General features: G+C 37.7%; 2 protein-coding genes across 2 annotated transcripts in view; one reads left to right on the top strand and one right to left on the bottom strand.

Annotated features, from left to right (window-relative positions):
* The first annotated feature begins 10,367 nt into the window (after positions 1 to 10,367).
* LOC121884042 lies at positions 10,368 to 16,374 on the top strand. The gene is made up of 4 exons (XM_042392576.1): positions 10,368 to 10,511; positions 12,057 to 12,177; positions 12,261 to 12,386; positions 14,759 to 16,374. The coding sequence occupies exons 1-4, from the start codon at positions 10,409 to 10,411 to the stop codon at positions 15,129 to 15,131; spliced, it is 723 nt and encodes a 240-aa protein (XP_042248510.1). The 5' UTR covers positions 10,368 to 10,408; the 3' UTR covers positions 15,132 to 16,374.
* Positions 16,375 to 18,107: 1,733 nt separating this feature from the next.
* si:ch73-281f12.4 (Ras-associating and dilute domain-containing protein-like) overlaps positions 18,108 to 25,068 on the bottom strand; it is a 31,789-nt gene continuing 24,828 nt past the window's right edge. The window contains exons 14-16 of the mRNA XM_042392554.1: positions 20,257 to 20,381; positions 19,383 to 19,522; positions 18,108 to 19,286 (exon numbers count right to left, since the gene is read on the bottom strand). Of these exons, the coding sequence (XP_042248488.1) occupies positions 19,187 to 19,286; positions 19,383 to 19,522; positions 20,257 to 20,381 (365 nt within the window). The 3' untranslated portion in view covers positions 18,108 to 19,186. The remainder of the gene's footprint in view (positions 19,287 to 19,382; positions 19,523 to 20,256; positions 20,382 to 25,068) is intronic.

Raw genomic sequence — 25,068 nt, 5'->3', positions numbered from 1 at the left:
GTTTTTCTTGGAAGGACGGACTCCAGGTGACATGATAAGGTCTTGAATAGGGGCCCTGTGTCAAAGTCTAGTAAAACCTCCATTATTTCAGATTATACACACTGAAGATCACTGGGTTAAGTTTTTGGGTTGTCTTGACCCAGTTTTAGCATTTTTTTATTTTACTGTTGTTTTTATAATATATAATACTGTTTTAACTTACATGTCACGGTTTGTCATTGATTGTTAATAACTTGTTTATCTTTTGAATGTCATTTTCACACGGTTTTGTACAAGAAACAGTAAATTTGTGACAGTTTTTAGCTCAAGGTTGTTGTTTGTAACACTGGGTGAAAATAAAACATTGCTGCAGGGTAAAATTAACCCAATGTTGTTCTGGGTTAAAACTTTAACCCAGTGATTTTTTAGTGTGTATTTTGCTTACAAGGTACATATTCCTAAATAATTTTTGCTAAATCAGATATCACAAGACCTGAATAATTCACGATGCACAGAGAGCAGCCATTTTTACCCAGCGGCCCCTATGTAGGTTAATCTAATATTTTATTCTTCCAGTATTTGATGTTACTATACTGTGTATTGAAGCCTGTGTTTAGTGATAATTAGCAAATGTTAGCAGCCTCACAGAGCTGCTGGCATAACTGTAGACTCTTAATCTTGTTTATTTGTAAATCCACATTATGATATAGTCTAAATTCGGACTTGTCAAGTCAAAATTAGAGATGCCAAACCAACATTTTTTAAATTTGTTAGATTAAATTCAGAGATACTTAGTCAAAATGTTGACCTATGAAGTACAATCTCATAAATTTGAATTACCATAGTATCAGTTTTTAGAAAGTAAATCCAGATCCACCATTTACTTCTTACAACAATCTCATACACAAAAACAAATAGAATTCATAATTAGCTCAGTTTTTCTCATTTTTCTTTGCCTTTCTATCACATATTTGAACATTATACGTCATAGTTTTCAGCATTAATTTCTTTCCTGCTTTTAGAAATGAGCTTTTATAAACCAAAAATTGTTATCTTGAGTTTAGTAAAATCATGTCCAACGAGTGTAAAAATTAAACCTTCCTCTCTGCTCGCCTCAGTAAAAAACCAGACTAACATCTTTCTTTGATGTAACACAGCATCCTGTCTGGTTTTCATATGCTGCGACATCAGGGGGGCGAGTCTGACACCTCGACTTGTGTCGAATCCTGGCAGAGATCAGATCGCCGCTCACAGATGGAGAATGAACCAGAACCAAAACCTAACGTTAACAGTCTGTGTTTGGGAATAAAAAAAGCTGAGAAATCATGAATTAATGCATGCAGGTCATATTTTTAATGATGTCAGTGATTTGCATGCTTTCTTGTCTACGCTGATAGATGTACAGTGTATCGGCTTTATGATGAAACTCTTTGAAGAAATTCCTAAGACAATTACACAACTTTAAGTTTGAGCTTGACTGTTATTAAACTTTTCCACTTTCAAGGCACAAAAAAAAAAAAAAATCCATTCATAAACTCTTCATAAACAGTTTGTACTGTTTTTTCTCTCTTAAACTCACTGAGAACAAAAGGAAAACAGAATTGACTCCTTGATTCATTTTCTGCCAACATTTATTTTCACCAACCCCAAAAAAACCTTTTTCATTGACCTTCGCCAGCGGTGGAAAAGTATTCAGATCATTCACGTAAGTAGAATTATCAGTTTTAATAGTACTTAAAAAGCAAAAAATTTAAAAATGGCCCCTCTGATTGATATATTTTCTATATTTGACATTATTAGATTAACACTGTTTCCCTCCAAAGAGTCCCAAGATAAATCGGAGGTGCCCTGAGATGATTCATGAGGTTGGAGAGAAGAAAATTACACAATTTACAATGTTATTAAAAGCTAACATTGTCTAAAACAGAAAAACATTGAATCTAATTATCTTGATCTTTTTAGCTTTGACAATGTGAAACCAGCAGAAGAGAAAAACATAATGTTGCATTAATTTCCTTGTAACAGATGATGCATGGCTTCAGGAGCAGTTATCAAACATGAGCCTGTGGTTACTGACACCTGCTGGACATAAATGTCAACACATCTGTTGTTTCCACTGAAGATCCTGAACTTTTATTTTGTTTTATTGCTAATGAGCTCAAACAAAAAAAAATCTTGTGTCTGTGAATCTGGTCGGCGGCTCAACTCTTCCTTCTCGTTTGTTCAGTGGTCGACCCCCTCTATAATAAATCACTGCAGGTGTGAAGGTCCCGTTCCCATGGCGACCAGTCAACAGAGTGATTCAACACCAGACAAGAATAGTTTCAACTTCAAAAAGAAGAAGAGAGAAGTTCAGCAGAGAGACAGAGACGTCCAGCCTGGATGAATACTGATTACATGTGAGTCATATTCACAGTATGAAGCTTCCTGTCTGCGTGATTCACCTCTGAGGTCTGACTGATTATTAGAATTGATCTAAAGCAACAGATATTGATTCTAATGTGACATGTTTAAATTATTATTAAATTAGTATTTCTACTTTATTCTTCTTTATACTTCCACTTAACTACATTACAGAGAGAAATATTCTACTTTTATTACACTACGTGTATCTGAAAGCTGTTTTTCAGATGATTTGTTGATGATGTATCGTTTTTTAGATTAAACCACAACACAATTTAAAAAGAATTAGGTTCACGTCAACCAGTAACACCTTTAAAATGCTGCTTACATGTTAATGAGATTGTCAAGTGGTGCAGTAGTGACATTCAAGTTTCATTTTAATTGTCATTTTACAAAACGGAATTGCACAATGAGATTCAGTTGTAGCCCCATCCACCCTACACATAAAAACAATTTAAAAATATTAAAATATTTTAAATTACAACAGAATTAAACGATAAATTTGGCAAATTGGAAAAAAGCACATAAGTAGCATAAAAGAAGAAATTAAAAAGGAAAAGCTATATTATATATTCAAGGAATATACAGTAACATATATACATGCAAATAGTATATATACTTTATATTATATATACTTTATATACCCAAGTTTTTACAATATGTAAAGTGTATGCTTTATATTCTTTACTTAAGTAAATAATCTGAATATTTCTTCCATCACTGTCTAAAAGCATTACTGAAATTTGGGACAAAAAACATAAATATGGGTTGATATTTGATTTTATTATATATAGTGTATGTTTTTATTGAATTTGACTTTTTGGAGATACAAAAATAATAAAAATTACCTTTTATATCATTAGTTTAATGTGTCAGCTTTATGTTTTAGAGCTTAAAGAACCTTTAAAATATTCTGCTTAGACTTTATAATAAGGATGCAAGACACGTGTAACTGCAGTCATGCATAACTGAAGCATGATTTGCGATTGAATGATGATTTAGGGCATAAATTATGTATGAATTCATGTTATGCACTATTAAAAAATGGATTTATTCATTCACAGTAACTTTATACATTAATGCTGTTTATCCTCATCTTGATATGAAAAGTTGAAAGAGGGTTTTAGGACTAAAATTGTTATTCTTAAATTATTAAGTATAATTAAATATAATTTTGAGGTACTTGTACTTTACTCGAGTATTTCCATGTGATGCTACTTTATATTTCCACTCCACTACATTTATTTGACAGCTTTAGTTACTTTTCAGATGAAGATTTGACACAATGGATAATATAACAAGCTTTTAAAATACAACACATTGTTAAAGATGAAACCAGTGGTTTCCAACCTTTTTGGCGTTTTGACGTCTTACAAAAAGCAGTGTGTAGTCGGGGTCACATTTCACATGTCTATGAGTTGTTAACAGCTCCACCAAATAGTGATTTTTCCCTCTAAACTTCTCACATGCTTTCATTTCAATAAATGTTCAAATAAAAGTGCAAAAACTGAGAATAGATTTGTGTATGTATTTATAAAGAAACTGAGGCATCCTCCCATCCTTTTCTTTTCAACCCAACAGAGGGCGCTGTAACCAAACTTTATGAGCTCAACTGTACCACTGATCTGAGAAACTATAGGACGTTTAAAAATGACTGAAAGCTTTCCTCGAGCGTGCTATAAAGGAACACAAACTGACAATGAACTGTGCAGATGAGGCAAACCAGCTCATTTTATTATTCTGACACTGTTCAGAGATAAACACTCGGCTGAGGAGCTAATACTGCAGATATGACCTTTCTGATAGAGCTGCTGTCAACATAAGCAGGGATTACACTCACCTCATGTCCTACAGCGCTGTGGGTGAAACATGTCAACTGCTTCAAGGCTCAGAGCTCTCTGTGCTGCCCTAGTTACATGTTTTTAGAGGAAAGCAGCCTTCTTTTTTTTTTTTTTTTTTTTAAATTTTTCATTACTAATTCACTGGCAGTGGAGGAAAGTAAAGTATATTTACTCAAGTACTGAACTTAATATAAGCATAAACTTTAAGGTTATTCAGAGGGAATATTGTTTTTACATTTATCAGACATTTATAGTTAGTAGTTACGTTACAGATTAAGACTTAGCACACAAAAACATGATGAGTTTATAAAATATGATGCATTGTTAAAGATAAACTACCCAACTGCAGCTACATAGAGTAGTTAAAATTAGCACCAATGCTCCTAACAAATTAACTCATTAGTAATAATAATGATATAATAATATAATACATAAAGTATTATACTCATAGGGGGAATTTAACTGAATTATGAGTACTTAGCATCCTGCTAATAATACATATGTATGTTTACTTAAGTGACATTGTGACTTTTGTAATTTATAATTTTAATTTTCTAATTTTACTTAAGTAAAACACCTGAATACGTCTTCCATCACTGCTTATAAAGTATTAGTCTTGTCAGATAAAAACTTTGTACCCCCGAAAATGTCATCAGTATCATCAGAATCTGCAATCTGCAGCAATTTTGATGATTGTTTAAAATATCAAAGACTCTGGTTCCAGCTTCACCAAAGTGACATTTTGCTTTTCTTTTTCCATTTTATGGAGGTTGGTGTTTGAATACATCACTCTGGGCTTCTTAACAGCCATTTTTCACTATTTTCTGTCATTTTACACACATAACAGATTAGATGATAATGAAAATAATTGTTAGTTGCCATCCTAAAAAAATTACCCAACAGTATATAAAATACTTAAAATTAGCTCCACCTCACAGGAGTCATATTTACTGCATCAAGTACATTTAGCTAATGATATGTACTTTTACTTGTGTATGATTTTCAATGCAGAACTCTTATTTGTAATGGAGAATATTTACAGTGTGGTAGTTTTACTTAAAGCAACATGATGTAAGTTCAGAGGGAAGACACAACATATTTTCCTTATTACAAATGAAATGTTCAATTCATGAGCAATAATGTCCACCATTGCTCATTTCAGTAGTAGTTCAGAGGTTTTCCTGCTAGAGCCTTATTTGGTGTGGAATGACCAGTAGCTCATTGCTGAGTCACACTTGATGACTCTTGAAGGACAAGTTCACAATTTTTCAAGTGTGTCTTAAAACAACTGTCAGATGTTTATATTAACACTGAAAGGGGTTTTCCTCGCTGTAATCATTCCTCCTGTTCATACTGGCTGTTAAAAGATTCCCTTCAAATGTGGTTTCAGTGTAAGTGATGGAGGCCAAAATCCACAGTGTGTCCACACAGTCATTTAAAAGTTGTTGTGAAGCTTATATGAGGCTTCAGCAGTGTGAGTTAGTCATATCAAGTGGATATCTGACACATTTACAGTCTTTTTAGCATCAAATTCCCTCTTTGTGTTTCCTCGGACAGTGTTTCCCTGTTGAGCTGCGGTGGAAGTATAGTAATAAAAAGAGGGACTTTGGCACCAAAAAGACTGTAACGTTGAAAGATTTAAGATCTACTTGATTTGAAGCTTCATATTAGCCTCAGATAAACTTTTAAATACATTTTTGCACAGAGGGAGGACTGTGGATTTTTGGCTCCCATTACTTCCATTGTAAGTACATTATGAAAGGATCTTCTAATGGTCAGTATGAACAAGAGGAATGATTACAGCAAGAAAAACATGTTTCAATGTTCATTTGGGCTCCTGACTGTTGTTTTAAGACACATTTGAAAAATTGTGAACCCGTCCTTTAAATAATTAGCATTAAGCATTCACCATTATCAGCCCATCCTCAAATGAAAAACAACACTATAGGTCGAAAATTCAGCCGGAAAAACTGACTTATAGTTACATTTGAGTGGCAGACGCCATCTAGTAATTATGACCTGAAGAAGTGAGTCTATATAAGTTGACAAATTTTCATATTAGGATGAGGTCGGTTCGGTGGATGGTTAGATAGATAGATGGCAAAAGTGGACGTAGCTACAGGAGACCTGCTGTTCACTTCCTGTTTCTAACTGTGAGTCGGGTCAGTTAGATTGTTATGGCGTTCACTGTTGCTGTAATGACGGAGGTTGTCTAACTTTAAGGAAGAATAAACCATGTTTCTAGTGTTAATTTTAACCCAAACCATGATCTTTTCCTAACCCTTTTGGAAAGCTGCTGATGCATATTAGAAAACGCTCCTATGTGGTTGTTTAATTATGAGGATGTGTTGACCATTAGATAATAAATTACACTTGTGGCACAGTAGCTGCTATTCAGCAAAAGTTACATGGTCTCGCTTCAAGTAAAGGATTGAAATATTTCTTCAACCACTGTTCATTTGAGCTTTTTTGTTAAGTTCTGCATGAGAGCCTGTAGGAAACTTTCCTTGAGTTTCATGTTGCATGAGCACACACTTTGGCACTCATGTGGTCAGAGTAAAACATGACCGCTGTGTCCGAACAGTCCCCGCCCTGCTTTCCACACACAGCACCAAGCGCACACCTGTGGTTCTCCACAGATATTTGCAGAGTGGTTGGTGGAAACTGAAATTCTCTTTGAAGTGATCTGCCTGTTGCAGAGGCATAAATATGCATGAGAGGAATTTTATAAGTGCAGAGATGAAAGCCACATAATGTGTTGTATTGTTCTCATAGGAAGCATTCCTTGTTTTCTGTCAGAAACATAAAAAAAGCAGTTTGGATTCACAGATGGTTGAGCTCATTCAGTGATTCAGAAGTTTCATTTTTGATCCTTAGAGGGGATTTTAACATATTACAGACACAGGAAAAAAGGACGACCACCTCTCTATTATTACTAGAACTAATATCTTCATTTTTCTAGAGTGAAAAGTACATTTAAAAGTGCAATATATAAGAATTATGTAAGAATTTAGTTTAAAACATTCAAAAATTAGCTAAAATGATCAACAGAATGTGAAGAAATCATAAAATGAGACCTTCTCTGACTTTCTTGGTTGCCTATAACAGCCTTGTAAGGTTTCCAATCCAAAGGATGTGACGTTTATGGGCGTTCCAAAGTGCCTTGCCTCCCTCCCGTCCCCCTACAGTGCCAACAGAGTGCAACACTAGCTAACGTTAGCTTAAAAATGGAGTCCGTTAACATCTGACCCCGAGCTGGCTTTTTTCCTATTGGACAGCTAAGCTGACATTATTGAAAAGCATGTGAAATATATTATGATATTGTGGTTTTAGTTGGTTAATGTTAGTGCCACTGCTCACTCACGCTGACGGAGTCCAAGTGACCATGTTGACTGCAGTTCACTTAACGACCACCAGTGTCATTAATGAGAAGGAATTTCTGATTCTTACATATTACACCTTTAAACTATAACACGTAACTATTTTGCATTAAAATGTCTAAAAACAACTAGACCTATGTTATATACTTTGTTGACTTGTGTATTTACATTATCCCAAATGTTTCCAACAATTTTCAAACCCAGAGAAATCAGTAATTTTAATCAAGGTAACGGTTGTTTCAGTTGTCCACCACAATGGCGTCTACCAAAGAGTATAGGCATACAAGATAATACGTCGGCATTGTGGTCATAAATTGACTTTTATTCAGTTTTAAGCCACATTTTTATGATAAACTTTATAGATCTTGGTCTTTTTTAACTATATCTTTTAACCAGATGAAGGATTTAAGTCATCAGATGTCTGGATATTAAATTATCAGAGAAACAAGCTGAGCAAACGTTAGCGGCAGCTCAGCTAACAGCCCCTCTTGGATGTCCTCTTTCCACTGAACAGCATCAGAGAAACACAGATTTTTAATGTGCTTTTAAGTGCTTTACTCACTGTTTTTACCCATGTTATTCCCCACATAAGTTTGTTTTGGAGAGAAGACCTCTGTGAATAATTTGGCTCACGGTAAAAAAACCCCTGAACATGAACACCGAAGTAACCCTAACCTGGAGAAGCTGGTTGTTTCACAATGAGGACAACAACTCCCATGATCCCATGCTTTTGTTATTGTTTTGATTTAGAGACCCCTAGCGGCAGAAATTGAATTGAATTACCCTCAACTGAGTATTTTTCCGTTGTGGTATTGGTACTTTTACTTAAGTACATGAATACGTCTTTCACCGTAATCAGTAAATCAAACACCTCTCAAACTCAGAGGCATCCTGACTGGCTTTCCTCCAAGTCGGAGAGTCTTTCCCCGTACCCCTTCGACTCCAGACGGGATTTCCTGTCTGTGTCTGAGGGAGGGGCTGGATCTCAGGAACCCCTCCCCCCCCTCAGCCCCCAACTCCCAGTCTTGTGACTGGAACATGTACTGGGACATGTACTGGGACTGAGGAAGCCAATGACAGCAGTGAACTCCCTCGTCATGTTTAACTGGTCACCATGGCTTTGTTTCCTGCCTTCATTGTTTAAGATGAGCAGGAAGGATGAGCCATCACTAAACTATCGTTGCTATTCTTCCCTTTTGTCACTCTGTTGCTGTAATGTCGTATCTGCTGGGTTTAAGAAGGATTAATCACTTAACGGCGCTGTAAATCAGGGCGTCTGCACCTACTAAAGTTTTTTACTGTGCATGTCCAGTCACAGGTTAACTGGTTTAGTCACTGTACCCGGTCTGCTGTACAATAACAGCCAGACTGCACGTAGGCTGATGCCCAACCATTATTTTTGCAGTTTGGGTTACTTGGAAAGGTTGTGGAGTAGGTCAACTAATTTGAAAAAATAGAAATGACATTTTTGAATAAATAAAAAAAATCCACATACTGTATTGAGGCAGCTTTAACACCTGAACATCACATGTTGAGAGTGTGTGAAAACTGTAGCTAAACTTGTAATGGTAAAATACATGGGCTGTGTCCGAAATCACTCCCTATTTGCTATATAGTGCACTACATTTACCCTCCACCATTTTAATTAAGCGTCCGAATGCTGAGTGTGTAAATATATCTGCTATACAGCGCCCTCTAAAATTCCACAATGGAACGAAAAAAGTAGCGTCCATGGCATGTACACTACTTCCTGCTAACAATCCCACAATGCAATGCTCCACATTTTAAAGATGTGAAAACTACCGTCACGCGACTCTACAGCTGACTGTGATGACGATGAATTAGTGTTCGAAATCTTGATTTGCTGCTCACTATTTAGTGTCTATTATATAGGGAGTAGTGAATGATTGAATAAGGAAGTGATTTGGGACACAGTCATGGTAGTTGGCTAAAAAGTTGGGATAATTGGTGAAATAGCTAAAAAAATAATGTGTAAATGGTTGAAATAGTTTGCTAGAAGTAATAACTTATCCGTTACTTTAAGCTATCTGTGTTCAATATGGATAGATGGTGAAATAGCTAAAAGTAATAGATAAATTGTAATGGATTTGGTTGAAATAATTAGCAAAGTAATGGTAAAACAGCTAAAAGTGAAATGATAAATAGTTGAAATAAATTTTTATGAAGGGTGTTCATTTGACAGGGATCTGGATCTGACACAAAACAGTTGGGACCTGCTTTATTCATTTTTAGTTTTTCAGCTTTTTAAAGTTAGAAGTAGTCTGATTTGCCAAATCTGTTTATTTAAAATTCAAACTGACCTTACATTCAGCTTTATGTATCTTTTATTGATAGTGTAAAACTGATACGTTGAACTGTAGGATTATGGAAAAACCAAAAACAACAGCTTCCAGTGATTCTACTTCCAGCATAAACAACAGTATTTTATCTGTTCTTGCACAATGAGCGACTGACATCAGCCATCAACCTCATATCTCATGTAAACACAGAGCTGAGTGCTGCTTCCTTCCTCGTCCTGGATGAGACATTTCACATGCAGGAAAACATGAAGAAGAAAAAACAGCGGCCCCCAAAACGCAACAAAGACCATAAAAAGGTGCGTAAAGAATCAGTCACTCGTATACAGACCTAAAAAAAACATTAAGAAACATAAAATTTGTCCAGCAAGTTAACTGGAATTGCAGATTTTGCAAGTTTTGGTGGTATCTTTGTATTGATTTGTATTAAACATCATTAAAGGTCTTCAGGTCCAACAGGCGAGAGTTTGAGAGTTTCCTGGACGAGATGATCGGGTGGTTTTCTGATCATCAGGAGCAGGTGGATGAGCGTTTCAGCCCCGGTGACGCAGACAGAAGTGGATCTGTCAACCTGAACCATTTCCAGTTTGGTAACCCGTCACCTCTCTGCACTAGTCTGAACAAGCTGTGGGAAATGTCTCCCCCTGCCTTTCTTCTTCTTGCTCTTTTTGATGATTGTTTTATACGCCTCAGATCTGTGGTGTTTTCAACACCAGTTGAAAACTCTCGTCATCTCTCCTCGCTCCTTTGAATGTCAGCTACTCTTAAAGGAAAAAAGAGATTAGAAAGAGATATGTGAGTCAGTATTAAGCAAATGCCACATTGTGGTTGCACTGAAGTATTTAAGGAGGGTGCTGTGAATCAGACTTTGATAATGTGAGCAGTGGCTCATTTCCTGGAGAGCTCTCTGTAGCTCTCTCATCCCCCTCGTAGATAAGAGCAAACTGGCTCTGGGAAACAAAACCGGGACAATGTTCCTTTTGTCCGTCAAACTTCAGACACACAGGGTAAACTATACTCGGCTCAGCTCAGACCTGCAGGATAGAAAGCTGTGAGGTGCAGACTGTGATTCAGTGGGAATTACCTCAAACTACACTGAAGTCTTCACACATAAATATCCACAAAGAAGAATCACAACAAAGACAGTAAATCAAACCCATTTTCAGTTAGATTACATTTTTTACTATGCATATGGGGATGGAAACCACATTACAAGCTGTAGAATGAAACTGATATACTGATTTTTAAATATTTTTATCTCTATATCTTTATCTTGATTTTTAAATATGTATTTTTTTTTAAGGTTCCTTCTCAATCAGTGTTTTGGACTACATATCTACTGCCATTTCTTTTTAGGGTACTTAAAGGAGGCATATTATGCACATTTTCAGGTCTGTGTTTATAATCTGGAGGGCTACTGGAATATCTTTGCATGATTTATAGTTGAAAAAACTCCTTATTTAACGCATAATGTCAGTTGCCAAAAACTACCCATAGTTACATTTGAGTGACAGACGCCATCTAGCGATCTAACAATTATGACCCCGAGAAGTGGTCAGATGACATCAATATAAGGTAACAAATTTCCATATTCAGAGGTCGCGGGTTGGGTGGCTGGTTAGAGCCTAACCTGCAAAAAGTGGACTTTGCTGCAGGAGACGGTTGTTCACTTCCTGTTTCCAACTGCCAGTCAGGACAGTTTTTTTTAAAAACCGTAACTATGATTGTCATGGTGTTTACTGTTGAAGGTTGCATAACTTTAAGGAAGTAGTAACTTTAACCCACACCATGTTTCAAATGATCATTTCAACCCAAACCATGATCTTTCACTAATTATAACCAAGTGGTTTTTCTGTCTAAAGCTAACCAGATCTTAACCACAGCGTTGTCACATTGTAAAACATCATTATTTTAACAGTTATTTGACAAATGATGTGGTCCAGCTGATGACTGCTGGAGTGCATGGTCAAACAACCTACAGTATGTGGTCGTTTTATTTGGGGGACTTGTTGGGTTTAAATGTTGTTTAAAAAAAAAACCCTGAACTTCTGCAACATTTCATCCATAATAAACAGTTTTAAAGTATTTGTATTGAGAAGGTCTGCTTTCATTGACCCCTGTGTCTCTGGTTGCAGGTCTGATGGACTTGGGCGTCCCGTGTCAGCAGTTTCAGCTCCACATGTTGACTCAGCTGCTGAAGACCGCCGATAACATGATCAGTTATCAAAACTTGAGCGGACAAGTACAGAGACTGAGGTAAGACAGACTATTTTTCTGTGTTTGAGTATCTTTTTTTCCCCTTTTATTTAACTGTGGCTGTTTTATTGTTGTAATCAAAGACTGAGAGACGACGCCGAGCTCGAGGACTTTATGAAAAGACGAGGAGCAGCTGAGAAGGAGGACGTCTCCTGTTTGGATCAACGTGTTCACCGTCACCTGAGACTGTCAAACTCTGAAAAGGACAGGTACTTCATGTACATGAACACAAACTGAGGACAGAGGCAGTTTAACAGACAGACAGAGATCAGCTGGGGAGGTGACTCCTCTCAGTGGTGGAACGTAATTTCTTACCCCATTAATCATCTCACGACCCCTCAGACTTATCTTTAGAGGGCCTCAAGTCCAAGGTTGAAAAACACTGGACTTAAATATCAAACTGTATATAAAATTAGTTCCACCTCCATCAGCTACACCAGTAAAATACGACTTAGTCGTAAGCAGATATAAGTGTTTATTAATGTATTTGTCAACGCTATAATTCCCCCTGTGGGTGGCCGTGAGCGGATGCTGCTGTACAAACAACGACAATATAGTAAAACACAGGTGTAATACTGTCAAATATGTCTTAATGACAAATACTGTGCATTAGTAAACACTTAAAAAATATCCTTTTATCTGCTTATAACTATATTATTATAATATAAACAATTTATTAAATGTTTGTTTACTGCTTATAAATGCTAAACATAATATCATAAAATACTGTTTCAGTCGGGGCCATTTTTCTGCAAAATTAGTACTTTTTGCTGATAATACTTCTGTACTTTTACTTAAAGGAGTTTGAATGCAGGTCTTGAACTTGTAAAGGACTATTTTGACATTGCAGTATTAGTACTTTTATTGAAGTAAAGTCTTCCACCATTGCTCAGTACAGACATAACAAGCTCACTTGTAGAATAAATGGAAGGAGCAGCAGCTTGTTCCAACATTACGTCAAATGAAGCCATACACACATCAAATATGTCCCTAAACAGTTTCAACAGCTTCTGCGGCTGAACCGGTTCAAACTGAGCAGCTCCTGACAAACTTCAGGCTGTGTTGACAGACACTAACTGCTGCGACCACACCTCCGTGTCTGAGGTTAACTAAGCCAGAGTTATTTCTGACCCTCAGCTATCAGCAGTAAATCACACTGTGACTCACTGCCTGACGCTAAAATTACAAATACTACTTCATGACACATGACTCAGCAGCTTAGTAAACAAAGAAGACCTTATGTTGAACTTTAGCTGGACCTTTACACAGATGTTGCCACCTTTGTGACCTGGTTGGCATCATGTTTAGTTTAGTAGCAACATATGATTCTGTGTTTGCAGGTGTCTCCTTTACTTTTGCAGGATTTAACAAAAAAAAAACAAATACTGTATTGGATCAAATATAAGAGGTTTTGAAGATAAGAAACACATGAACAAATTAAAAACCAAAAACACCACATTTTGTTGTTGTTGTGTTTTCAGTTTTGTTTTGATGTCCTATAACACATAAAATACTTTCCTTAAAGCAGAATGTAAATCCCACATTTGTCTAGATTGCAGTCAAACACTCAGACTCTGAGTTTTACTTAATTAATTTGTTTTTCTGACCAAATGTTATATGAGAAAATCAAAATTTACAAGCTGAAGGAATAAACCTTTCTGAGCCGATTATATTTGTCAAACAGAACATTTCATCTGAAGCTGAATGTATCAACAAAAATGCTGTTGAAACATATACATACATAATGGGTTTTTATTGAATTATTATCGTTATCACAGCTGTGTTCATACACACAAGTTATATGGTCGGTCACTTGCTGTGTACTTGTTACTCCTGTTTCATAAGCTTACTAAAAATAAATAAACTAGGCTATGACTGATTAACTCACTATAAATGGACTTGAAGAAACATGCTAGCCTAGCAACAAACAGCTACAAACAACCTCTAATGCAACACTGTCTCTGCAGAAGCTAAAAGGCAGTATTATGAATATTATTATGAATTATGAATACATAAAACATGTAATTTTCAGATAAAAAATCTCTTAAATTACAGTTGGAAAAAAAAATACAAAAATGTGTCAAAGAATTCTTTTATGTGCTGTTAGTTTGATTTGTGAAATACGGTGTTCATGCAAAATTATTGATGTATTTTCTGAAGTTGTAACAATAATAATAATAATACTACATTCAATTTTAGGTGCCTTTCACATAACCCAAGGACACTTTACATACAGCAAAAAAAACCCATAACAACAACAACAACAACAACAACAACAACAACAACAACAACAATAATAATAATAATAATAATAATAATAATAATAATAATAATAATAATAATAATAATGATAAAAGATACTTTTTTTTCCATTGAAATGTTGTGTTTTGCACTTCAGGGCCACCATACAGTTCTCCTTGTAAAACATTACAGTCATAACTTGATTTGTAAAACCCATAATTACATTCACTCTCACAGGACTCTTGTTTCAAAGCAAAAATTTAATTCCCTTTTCTAAACCCTCAGAACAACAACACATGAACTGGACGCCGTTTGATCTAAAATCCAGTTTTAACTTCAGGTTCCTTCGTCTGAGCGTCAGACTGATTCCCTTCGACTCCGCTGCAGCCCATCCGGGGAACTTTGAGGTGGTTTTGGCGAGCAGCAGCAAAGTTCTCAGTCTGATCAGGATTATCCGAAAGCGGGTCGGGATCCAGAGCTCCAGGCTGGATGTTTTCAGGAGCAGAGCGCCCACAGAGGAGGTCCGCCTGCCCCCAGAAAGCTCCCTGGAGGAGTGCGGCTTCGAAGGAGGCCCGGAGGAAACTCCTCCAGAGGCCGCGGTGTTCTACGACTACAAGCTGCCTTTTACAGACTGTCCCGTCCTCAACTGTGATCACTACTTCAGGGCAAAGCCGGACTCTGCTGGCAGGACTGTCTCTAAATTACATGACTGACAGCGTTTCTTATCAATGAGTTCTGCTGTCACACTGAAGAGTCATAATTCTGATTTTTTAATGGGACAAATATCTTAATAATCAATCATTTGTCAGTTCTGTCGCCGGTTGCTGGTTTTTGACAAACATTGATGTTTTATTTATACAAAATCTGCTGCTATTCTGGTTAAATTGTTCCTTGTGAAACTTCTAAACAGGAAGACAAAGTATACAAAAGTGCACAACAACAACAACAACAAAAGGGGTTTAGGGTATAAAGACTTTTGACGTTCAGATGTTTTATTATTTTCATATTATAAAGAACCTGGACAGAGCTTTTGAGTGATGTTCCTGTGCAGTCAAATCAGTCGAGCTAAACTGTGGTTAGAGTATAAAGTAATAAAATAAGGGCGTGCAGCTACAGCAGAACAAGTAAACATACATAGAAACATACTGTATGTAAACTGTATGTTTTGAAGGGGAAACTACACCCTCAAAAAACACTTTACAACATCATTTGCAAACCACAAATTACGAGTCATGTTTTCCTCGTTCCGGCTAACTGTCAGCTGGTGTGACTGATTATTTCAGTTTAACTATTCCAGCTATTTCGGTTTCAAATTAGTCTTCGTGTTTGTGCAACTGTCACCAACTCACACCAGTCTACAGTCTGAACTACGAGCAGTCTGAAGTCTTGTGACTGACGTAAAAAATGTGACACACCAACAGAAAAGAAGTTTAACAGCCTTAATGATAGTGCTCATAATTCTAGATGTTTTAGTGCATAATTTCAAATGTTTACATGAAAGTTTTTTTAGTTTTTGGAAACTTTATGATTCAGACTAAAACTCAAAACACAGTTCTCTGTGTGTCTGAATGATTTTAGACTGAGTAACTTGCCTTTTGCTAATAATAAGCCGGAGTTAAAGGACACTAAAGGTTAAGAAAACAACAAGTGGAGATCAACAGAAATGTTCCAGGTACAAAACTGATGTGATGTCTTCCGTGTGGATGAAGAGTTTTGAAAGATAATCCAAAAAAACTCAAAAGTGAAAGTTTACTATCATGTACGATACAGAAAAGTTTCAAATCCTCACATTTGACCTCTGAAAAAAATGACAAAAATGATTATTTGATTATCAAAATAGTTGATTTAGAATAGCAGATTAACTTTCTGTTGACTAATAGTTGCAGCTGCACATATAAACCTCAATAAAACAAGATGTTTATAATTTGAGATTAGATTTTACTGTTCTGAGTGTTTTAACTGTGAACTGTCTTATTAAAGGACTTAGTGTCCATATGAACACTGGAAAAGGTTTTCCAAATCATTAAACGTCCTCCTGCTCATACTGGCTATTAAAAGATCCCCAAAAAAGTTGTTGTGAAGCTTATATGAGGCTTCAGCAGTCTGAGTTAGTCATATCAAGTGGATATCTGACACATTTACAGTCTGTTTAGCATCAAATTCCCTCTTTGTGTTTCCTCTGACAGTGTTTCCCTGTTGAGTATAGTAACAAAAAGAGGAAGTTTGGCACTAAAAAGACTGTAACGTTGAAAGATATCTACTTGATTTGACTCATTTGGACGCTGAAGCTTCATATTAGCTTCACTCCCGACTGTTGTTTTAAGATAGACTTGACAGATTGTGAACCTTTAAGCTGTTGTTAACTAACGAGCTGACTCCTCAATAGACACATATTCTAAAAATATTAAAGAGTTTGGCTTTTGTCCACAGGATTCGTCTGTCAGTAAGAACATTTAGTGTGACTGGATCTGTGTGTCGAGTTCAAGTGTTAGCAGCAGCTGAGCATGACACCCTGCAGTGTGAAGATAAATAAAATACTGTGAACAATCAGGAAAGTTTGGATTTCTGTCAGAAAGCTGCAGGAGGAGCTTCACACTCAGCACCTTGTGGCATATTTACACTTTAATTACACACTCAGATGTTTGCTCCCGGGGGGTTGTAAATCAAGTAAAAGTGCACAACATGTTCAAGACTGTTGGGTTTTTTTTTTATACCAACATAAAAACAGTGTTTTTTAATCGCGGCCTGAGGAGCTGAACTGTGCCGTGTCGGAGTCAGTGGAAAATGCTTGGCTGGTGGAAACCACAGAGTAGCTATAAACAGCGGCTGGTGGCGGCCACTAAAGCGTGCCATGCAGCCGACACACCCTGCAGCCTCCCTGCTGCTCCACCCAGCCAGACTTTTAGATTCCAGCTGTAAATTCAATTCACTCTGAAGCCACTAACACACACACACACACAAACACACACACACACACACAGATATTAAGTCATGAAGTCAGAATAAGCAGGAAGCATCCGGGAGTGTAAAAATCAAACAAAATGCAAAGTTTTCAAAGTCAAAATAATATTTATTTCATAGGTTCAAAAATACTGCGCAATATAAATATAACAAAAATTGAAATAATTTGTGTGAGTCGATATACTTTAACACTGTTTACATGGCGGATGAAGAACACAGAGAGACTTCAGAGCTGCAGCAGGATGATGTTCTACTGTGTTAAACACATTAAAAATCAGACAAAAAAAAAAAAAAGCTGCTTTCAGATCAGTAACTCTAACATGTTTAATGATTCGGAGCCAAACTTCTGGCAGTAAAGCTTCATTTTAATACAACTATTTACACACACATATTGGTTTATGTGAAGAATTTCTCTACTGAAAGATCCCAAAACAAACAGCTGAGAGAACATTATAACAGACTTTCCCATTTTAGCTTTCTGTGCATTTTAATATGTGGACTTTTTTATATTTTTTTTTATCTCCAAACTGTTTTGGAAACTGTAATAGAGCTGCAACTAACGATTATTTTCATTATTGATTAATCTGTTTTTCTCATTGAATCGATCTGTTGTTTGATCCGTAAAATGTTGAAAAATGTCCGAGGTGACGTCCTCAAATGTCTTGACCAACAGTCCACAACAGTCCACATCCCAAAGATATTCTGTTTACTATCATAGATGACAAAGAAAAGCATTAAATCATCACATTTGAGAAGCTGAAACCAGAACATTTTTGGGCATTTTTACTTAAAAAATGACTACAGTTGCCAATTAAATCTTCTGTCCATCGAGTGATCACTGAGTTGTTGCAGCTCTATTGTGTTTCATGTGATAAAAAGTGGAAAAAACATAAATGTGAGGATCTGTATGATGCTCTAAAGGCCACAATTAAAACGACCAACCGCTACAATACAAATAAAATCATATCGTCTTAAATCCAGCCTCAGTTTTTTTCCCCTTAAAACAAGCAAAAGTTCTCCCAGTGGAATGAGATAATGAACCGGTTTCCCTTGTTTTGAGAATGTTCCTAGAAGTGTGTGTCAAAGTGGACAGAATATAAACAAAACAGATGAAATGATCTCACACTGACAGATGAAGGAACGACTCCCTGACAGACTAAACTGACGGGGTAAAGATGGAGGAAGTCGCAGTGTAAAATATAGTGTTTCACAGTGATTAAAATAGCCATAAAAGCCATAATTTGCAATGAATTTCCAAACAGTTCCAGTCGATGCCAGACATGTCGGTGCTCTTCAGACAGGAATACACAGACATCCAAATAGATGTTTCACAAGTAGCAACTGCAAAAACTGCCACAGACGGGCTATTTTTCCTCACCGCCGAACCTTTTTACGAGTTATGAAGAAGAAAGAAGGAAAACTCATTCTGCCGCCCCACAAAGAAGCTGGAGCAGCAGAAAGAGCTGACCACCTGTCTGCTAGAAAACGCCCACAGCCGACCGCTGTTTTTTTGGTTTGAGATGACATTCACAGAGGTGATGAGCGGAAAAAAAAAAAAAAAACGAGCGAGAGTCCCGTTGCTTGGGCTGATTGTCTCGACGCTCTTTTTTTTTTTTTTACGCACAAACCTCACAAAATGAGATGAGAAGCGGGGGAGGGGGGTTGGGGTTGGGGGGGAGTTGTGTTTTTCCATCCTGTGAGAAATACTGACTTTGGATACAGCAGGAAGGAAGAACTGTACTGTACACAACCACACGTCCTCCAGTATTCCCAATTGCACTTGATCGTCCGCCGGAGCTCGTTCACTTCAGCATTTAGTCGTAGTCGCCGAGCCGCTCGTTTTCGAGTCGATCTTGGCCACCAGCAGTCTGAGCGAGTCTCCCGATGTTCGGATCAGTTCTCTCCCGCTGTGACGACAGAGAAGAGAAAGGTGTGAGCGCACAGCGACGGGGGGAGGGGGGAGAGGAGATCAGGCTGATATCTGCAGACGTTTTTATACTCACATGTTGTATTCCATACCGACCAGGCTGATGCCGTTTACAGCCAGGATGCGGTCGCCCATTTTCAGCTTCTGACACTGAGCGGCGGGCGAGTCGGGCACCACTGACTTCACGTAAATCCCGCTCATTCTCAGCGGCGTCTTCTGTGTAAAGAGAAAACAGGAAAACAGATATTGAGGCACTCGAGTGGAGTAAATAATAATAAAAGTGACGTCTTCAAATGTTTTGTCTGATCAACCCAGAGATGATCAGTTTACTATCATGTGTGACAGAAAAGCATCAAATCCAACCAGCTTTAAAAATGCTTAAAAATGACAAACGCTTATCATATTTTATGTCAATCGTCCTCTTAGCATCATGTGGAAGTTTTATAATTCAATATTTAATTCCACAAATATAATTGAAATCCACAAATATGTGTTTATACTATTGTTTTAACTGTAAACCGTCTCATTAAGCTGTTTTTATTGACTCGTCAGCAGAAAAATATAAGTTTGGTTGAGTTTGGCTTCCGTCCACGAGACCGGACTGAAAAACTCCTGGTCTGTCGGTAAAAACACTTTGTGTGATTAGATGTGTAGTTGTGTGCGGAGTTGAAATCCCTGCAGTTTATAGTCTGATCTGATTAGTCTTTTCCATGAGATCTGAGCAGCTACACAAGAGTTTTTTTTGTGCTTCTTGTCCGGATTAAATTGTGCGTGAAAAGCCTCGTGGCTGCTGATCTGAAACAATCCAGATAAGATTTGGTCTTTCAAATTCATTCTTACGTCACTAGTGACTAAAACTGTGCCTGCTGTCTTTGATGAAGTCAGCGTTATAAAGGAGAGAAGAAGAGAGTGGATGTATGATGGATGAGAGCAGGAAGAAGACGTCGTACCGTTCCATCTACGAGCGCCAGGCCGAGACCGTGAGGTCCTCTGTGCAGCTCCACCGTGAACACTTCCTCTCTGTCTTCTTCTTCTTCTTCCACGTTGTATGCCTTTCTCTCATTACATCCATTGGCTAAACAAACACACACAGTTCAAAGTGTTAAACATGCTGAAAATATTTAGGACCCACACAGCTGAGATGAGATCATGCAGCAACATCAAGACATTTTAATTTGTCCCGTACTTTGCTTTATGACCATCTGCAAAACTTATGACTTTCCCGACAGTCTCAGCTGTACTTTGTGTTTAGTGCCAATCAGCAAATGTTAGCATGCTAACACGCTAAGATGGTGGACATGGTGTAAACAGAACATCTGCTTGAAAAACTGACATGTCGAGACCGCAAGAAAAAATGTGAGTTATATAAGACTTAAAACATCGACATGCAAATAAACTCATGGACAGACCTGCATGAATCAGAGCTGTGATGATTAGTCGATTGACAGGAAAGCAGCTTCTTAAATGTGAGAATTTGAAGCTTTTATATGTCAAACATGACAGTAAACTGAATCTTTAGACTTTGGATTGTTGATAAGACAAAACAACTGATGAAGATGCCACCTCAGCCTCTAAGAAATGATAACAGGCATTTTTCACTATTTTCTGACATTTTATAGACAAAAGAAGAAGAAAATAATCGTCAGATTATCTGATAATGAAAACAATTATTAGTTGCAGCCCTGAATGATTGAAAACAGTGAAGGAACGTCCCAAACACTTTATTTTCAATGTGTAATGTTGAAAATCTTTTGGTAATAAAGATTTAAATGGGAATAAAGTGTACACATGTTAAACAGCAGTGTTGTCATTATGATCATGTTAGCTTTAACTCAGCCTCACACAGATGCAACCACAGCTGCAGACTAACTGTACTAAACATATTCTTTCATAACCCTGCTCTCCAAACAGAAAGCTTTAGAGTTTCAACCCTTAAATCATCTACTGAGCCGCCTGAGATCAGATCTGTCAGGCTGAGCAGCGGGACGTGAACAGAGACAGGTTCCCCTCTCTGCGGAGCGTCAGGGACTTCCTATCTTCCTCTGGCTCATGTGGGACGGGCTGTCACAACAACAACGCAGCAACAGTAGCATTCCCAAAAAAAAAAAAAAAAACCCCTGTTCCCACCCCTGCAGCTCCCGCTCTGCTCCCCTTCTCTCCCCCGAGCTCTCCCTCCGCCTTTCCCAACATGCAGCCTGTCTGCCCCCCACGCAGGACCTGCCCCGAACAATGCCGCTCCCGATTAAGATTCCACGCACCAACCCAACTGTAAATTCCCATGACGGATCGGCCACTGCTCTTTTCTCTCCTGACATCACCACCTCTCTGTAATTCTTGGGGCCAGATTAAAGGATTACCAAACTTTCAAAATAACATTATCCGTTATCCAAAAGCACAGAGGTAGATACGCTGGAGGCCAAGGTACGACTGGTGGGACGATATTCAGGCATATTCCCTTAACTAATCCGTGACATACACATCTTAACTACGGATCAATATATGTCACATTGTAAATGTTTGACACTAGTAGGGCTGCAACTATTGATTGTTTTCTCAATTAATAAATTAGTTTGGTCTATAAAATGTCAGAAAATGGTGAAAAATATCGATGTCACTGTTTCCCAAAGTCTAAGATGACGTCATCAGACGTCTTGTTTTATCCCGACAAACAGTCCACAACCTAAAGACATTCAGTTTACTGTGACGAGGACTCAAGAAAACAGAAAATATTCACATTTAAGAAGCTGGAAACTGAGAATTTGGAATGTTTCTGCTTAAAAAAATGACCTCAAATGATTAACTTATTATCAAAATAGTTGGCAATTAAACGATTAATTGACTAATCGTTGCAGCTGTAAAGTTGGACAAAACTTAAAAACAATTCACAGCGGTTGGGTTATTATCTAGTTTTTCTTCTTGAACAAATCTTGAACATCAATTTTCCTGATACTCCAGAAAATCTACAACTAGCGGTGAAGTCTTGAATATAAACCAAGTGCTGGAATAAAGTAGTTACAGGGTTGTAATTAACCATTATTTTCACTATTTATTAATGTGTTGCTTCTTTTCTGCTTGGTTGATGAATTGTTTAGTCTATAAAACATCAGAAATCAATCGTCAATATTTCCCGGCAGAAAAGGTGACGTCATCAGATCAGTCGTCAGTCTTCTGTCTAACCGACAGTCCAAAACCCAAACATGATTAAAAGTTACTATCATGTAAGACAAGAAAAAGACACGAAGCTGGAACTATTTAATGTTTGGTAGTTTAATTTTCAGTTGATGTACTAATGGACTGGTTGTTGCACCTCTCCATGTTGCTTTACTATATAGATTTAGCAGATGTATAAAATATTTAAGTGTTGAATTCCTGCCATTAAGGACTGATATACATACAGGTAAAGTACCAGATGGCTTGTTTCAATCTAATCCCAAAAAAACCCCTTTAAGCAAATTGCTTTTGATAAAAGCACTAATGGAAAACACAATGCAACAAGTAGCCAATGAGAGTAAAGACATCTGATTAAGATCAACAAAATCCTGCAGCTTAAATCCTCTCTGTAATTGCACACAGCCGCGGTGGGGGATCCTTTAGTGAGCGCATTAGCACAGGTTGAACCTCTTAAGAACAAACACAATCACATGTGACGAAAAGTGCTTCTGAAGGTCTGGTCGAGATCTGAGGACTTTCAGAGAGCAGCTAGAGACGGAGCCTCGTCTCCCACTGAACCCATCGCGCTGATGTTGAATTATTAATGAGAATATAACTGATAGATGAAGCTGTTTCTTTAAGGACTGTATCCAACAGTGAATGGGATTTTTTCCCCGTTAGTAAGTGAGGAACTTATATCAGCACAAATTTGGCAAAAATGACTCATTTGATGTAAACTATGAAAGTGAAAAGTTCAGCTTTCTTCAGGGGCCAAATCTAGTTTTATTTCTCACACGTGCTCACTCATATCATCTAGCAGCTGTCCTTTTAAATATGTTTGTCTTCCTCTCTGCCTTTAGTGCTCGTTCCACCACCTTCCTGTAACCGCCTCGTCTTCGCAGATTCATCAGCCTCATCAGCCTCATCAGCCACCAGCACCACCAGTGTCTGGACTCAGTGGGGGGATTTAGTGCCAAAGACTTCTGACAAGGCTAATTATCAATATCATCTGTGCAATAATCAAATATCTTTACTTCACTCACTTCTCTCTGGAGGGACAGATTCAGCCCACAAGCTGCTCTTTAACTACCACTGCTGTTCCACATATATGTTTAAAATATGTTTTCATCCTCTCTCGAATAGCTGCACTATCATTTCAGTTTATATTTACAATCTCGGTCGGACTTGAAGACTGAAGTATTTGACTTTCACACTCCCACAGATGACCTCATGGCGGAGGTTTTTGGGAAAAACAATACGGGCGTAAGAGGAAACACTCTTTCCTCTGCAGAGCGAACCCACCCTGCACAGCTCTTCCACTTGAAATTCCTGACCTCCAGAGTCAGTAAAAAAAAAAAAAAAAAAACAAGATGAAGGGACAACGAAGGCGCTCCACCTCCCTTTTTATGTCAGGGCACCTTTATGGGAACCTGGAACCGCCAGGGACAAAAAATGCGGCGGGTCCACGGGGTCAAGACGCTAAATACTTTCCTTAATAGATTCCGTCAGTCACGGGAAGTAGATGAGGTTTTGGGAAGAACGAGCGCCGATGACCTCATTCCAGACGTTGGTAACAGAGGGGACAAAGTTTAAGCTCGACTCTCAGTGACAGGGTTGTGTGTCATTTGAATCAGAACCTGCTGTTTGTAAGTGAAGCCGTGAACGGGTCTTTCTGAGCTGCTGTCAGCGTGTCGTCATGCGTGGTGGCAGCGTGTCTTACTCTCAATCGTCCTCTTCTGTTGTCGGGTTTCACTTAATGTCTTTCAGCTGTTAGTGTGGCTTTCAGGGACCACATTAAAGAATCAGACAAAAAAATGAATATGTTTCAAATAACACGCGAGTAACAGCTATTATTCATTATTGATGGATCTGATGGGTTTTTAAATAGAAAACAGTGAAACACACTCATCACTTCTTCTCGGAGCCCAAATGACATCTTCAAATTGCTTGTTTTTTTTAAAATCAACAATAAAAAAACCTAAAGATATTCACTTTACGACGATATAAAACAGACAGAAGCAATAAATCCTCACAACTGAGAAACTCAAGAAATGTTTTTTGCATTTTGGTCGGTTCACCACTTTGGTCCAGACAGAAATACGTCAACACTTAGCGGTCAGATCGCCATAAAGTTTTTGGTCCCCAGACGATGAATCCTGCTGACTTTGATGATCTTCTGACTTTTCCTCTAGCGCCACCATGAGGTTGTCATTTGTGGTTTTTGAGTGAAATATCTCAACTATTGGATGTGTTCCTGTGAAATATGACACACATATTTGTTCCTCTGTAACTTCCCATCAATCACGCCCACTTCATGCACTGATTGGTCGGGTTTATGCGTTTTAAAGACAGTAAGCAGCGTTTTAACTTCTCTCTTAAGCTCTTTTTTTTTGAACACAACACTATGAACACCTTCCAGGAGAGACTGTCTGAAGGTGTGAGCTCTTATCTCCACATTTAAAGATTATTACGACCTTTCTTTGATATTCAGAACAGCTAGAAACACTTCTTTGTCACATCGTGCGAACTAGCCCTTTTCGACCATATCGCCATCTTAAGTCGCCTTTACACTGTGCAACAATGATTGTGTAAATTTACTGGATGTCACATTG

The sequence above is a fragment of the Thunnus maccoyii genome, chromosome 18 (genome assembly GCF_910596095.1).
Source record: "Thunnus maccoyii chromosome 18, fThuMac1.1, whole genome shotgun sequence".
NCBI classification, from domain to species: domain Eukaryota; kingdom Metazoa; phylum Chordata; class Actinopteri; order Scombriformes; family Scombridae; genus Thunnus; species Thunnus maccoyii.
This window is presented reverse-complemented; position numbering and strand designations above follow the sequence as displayed.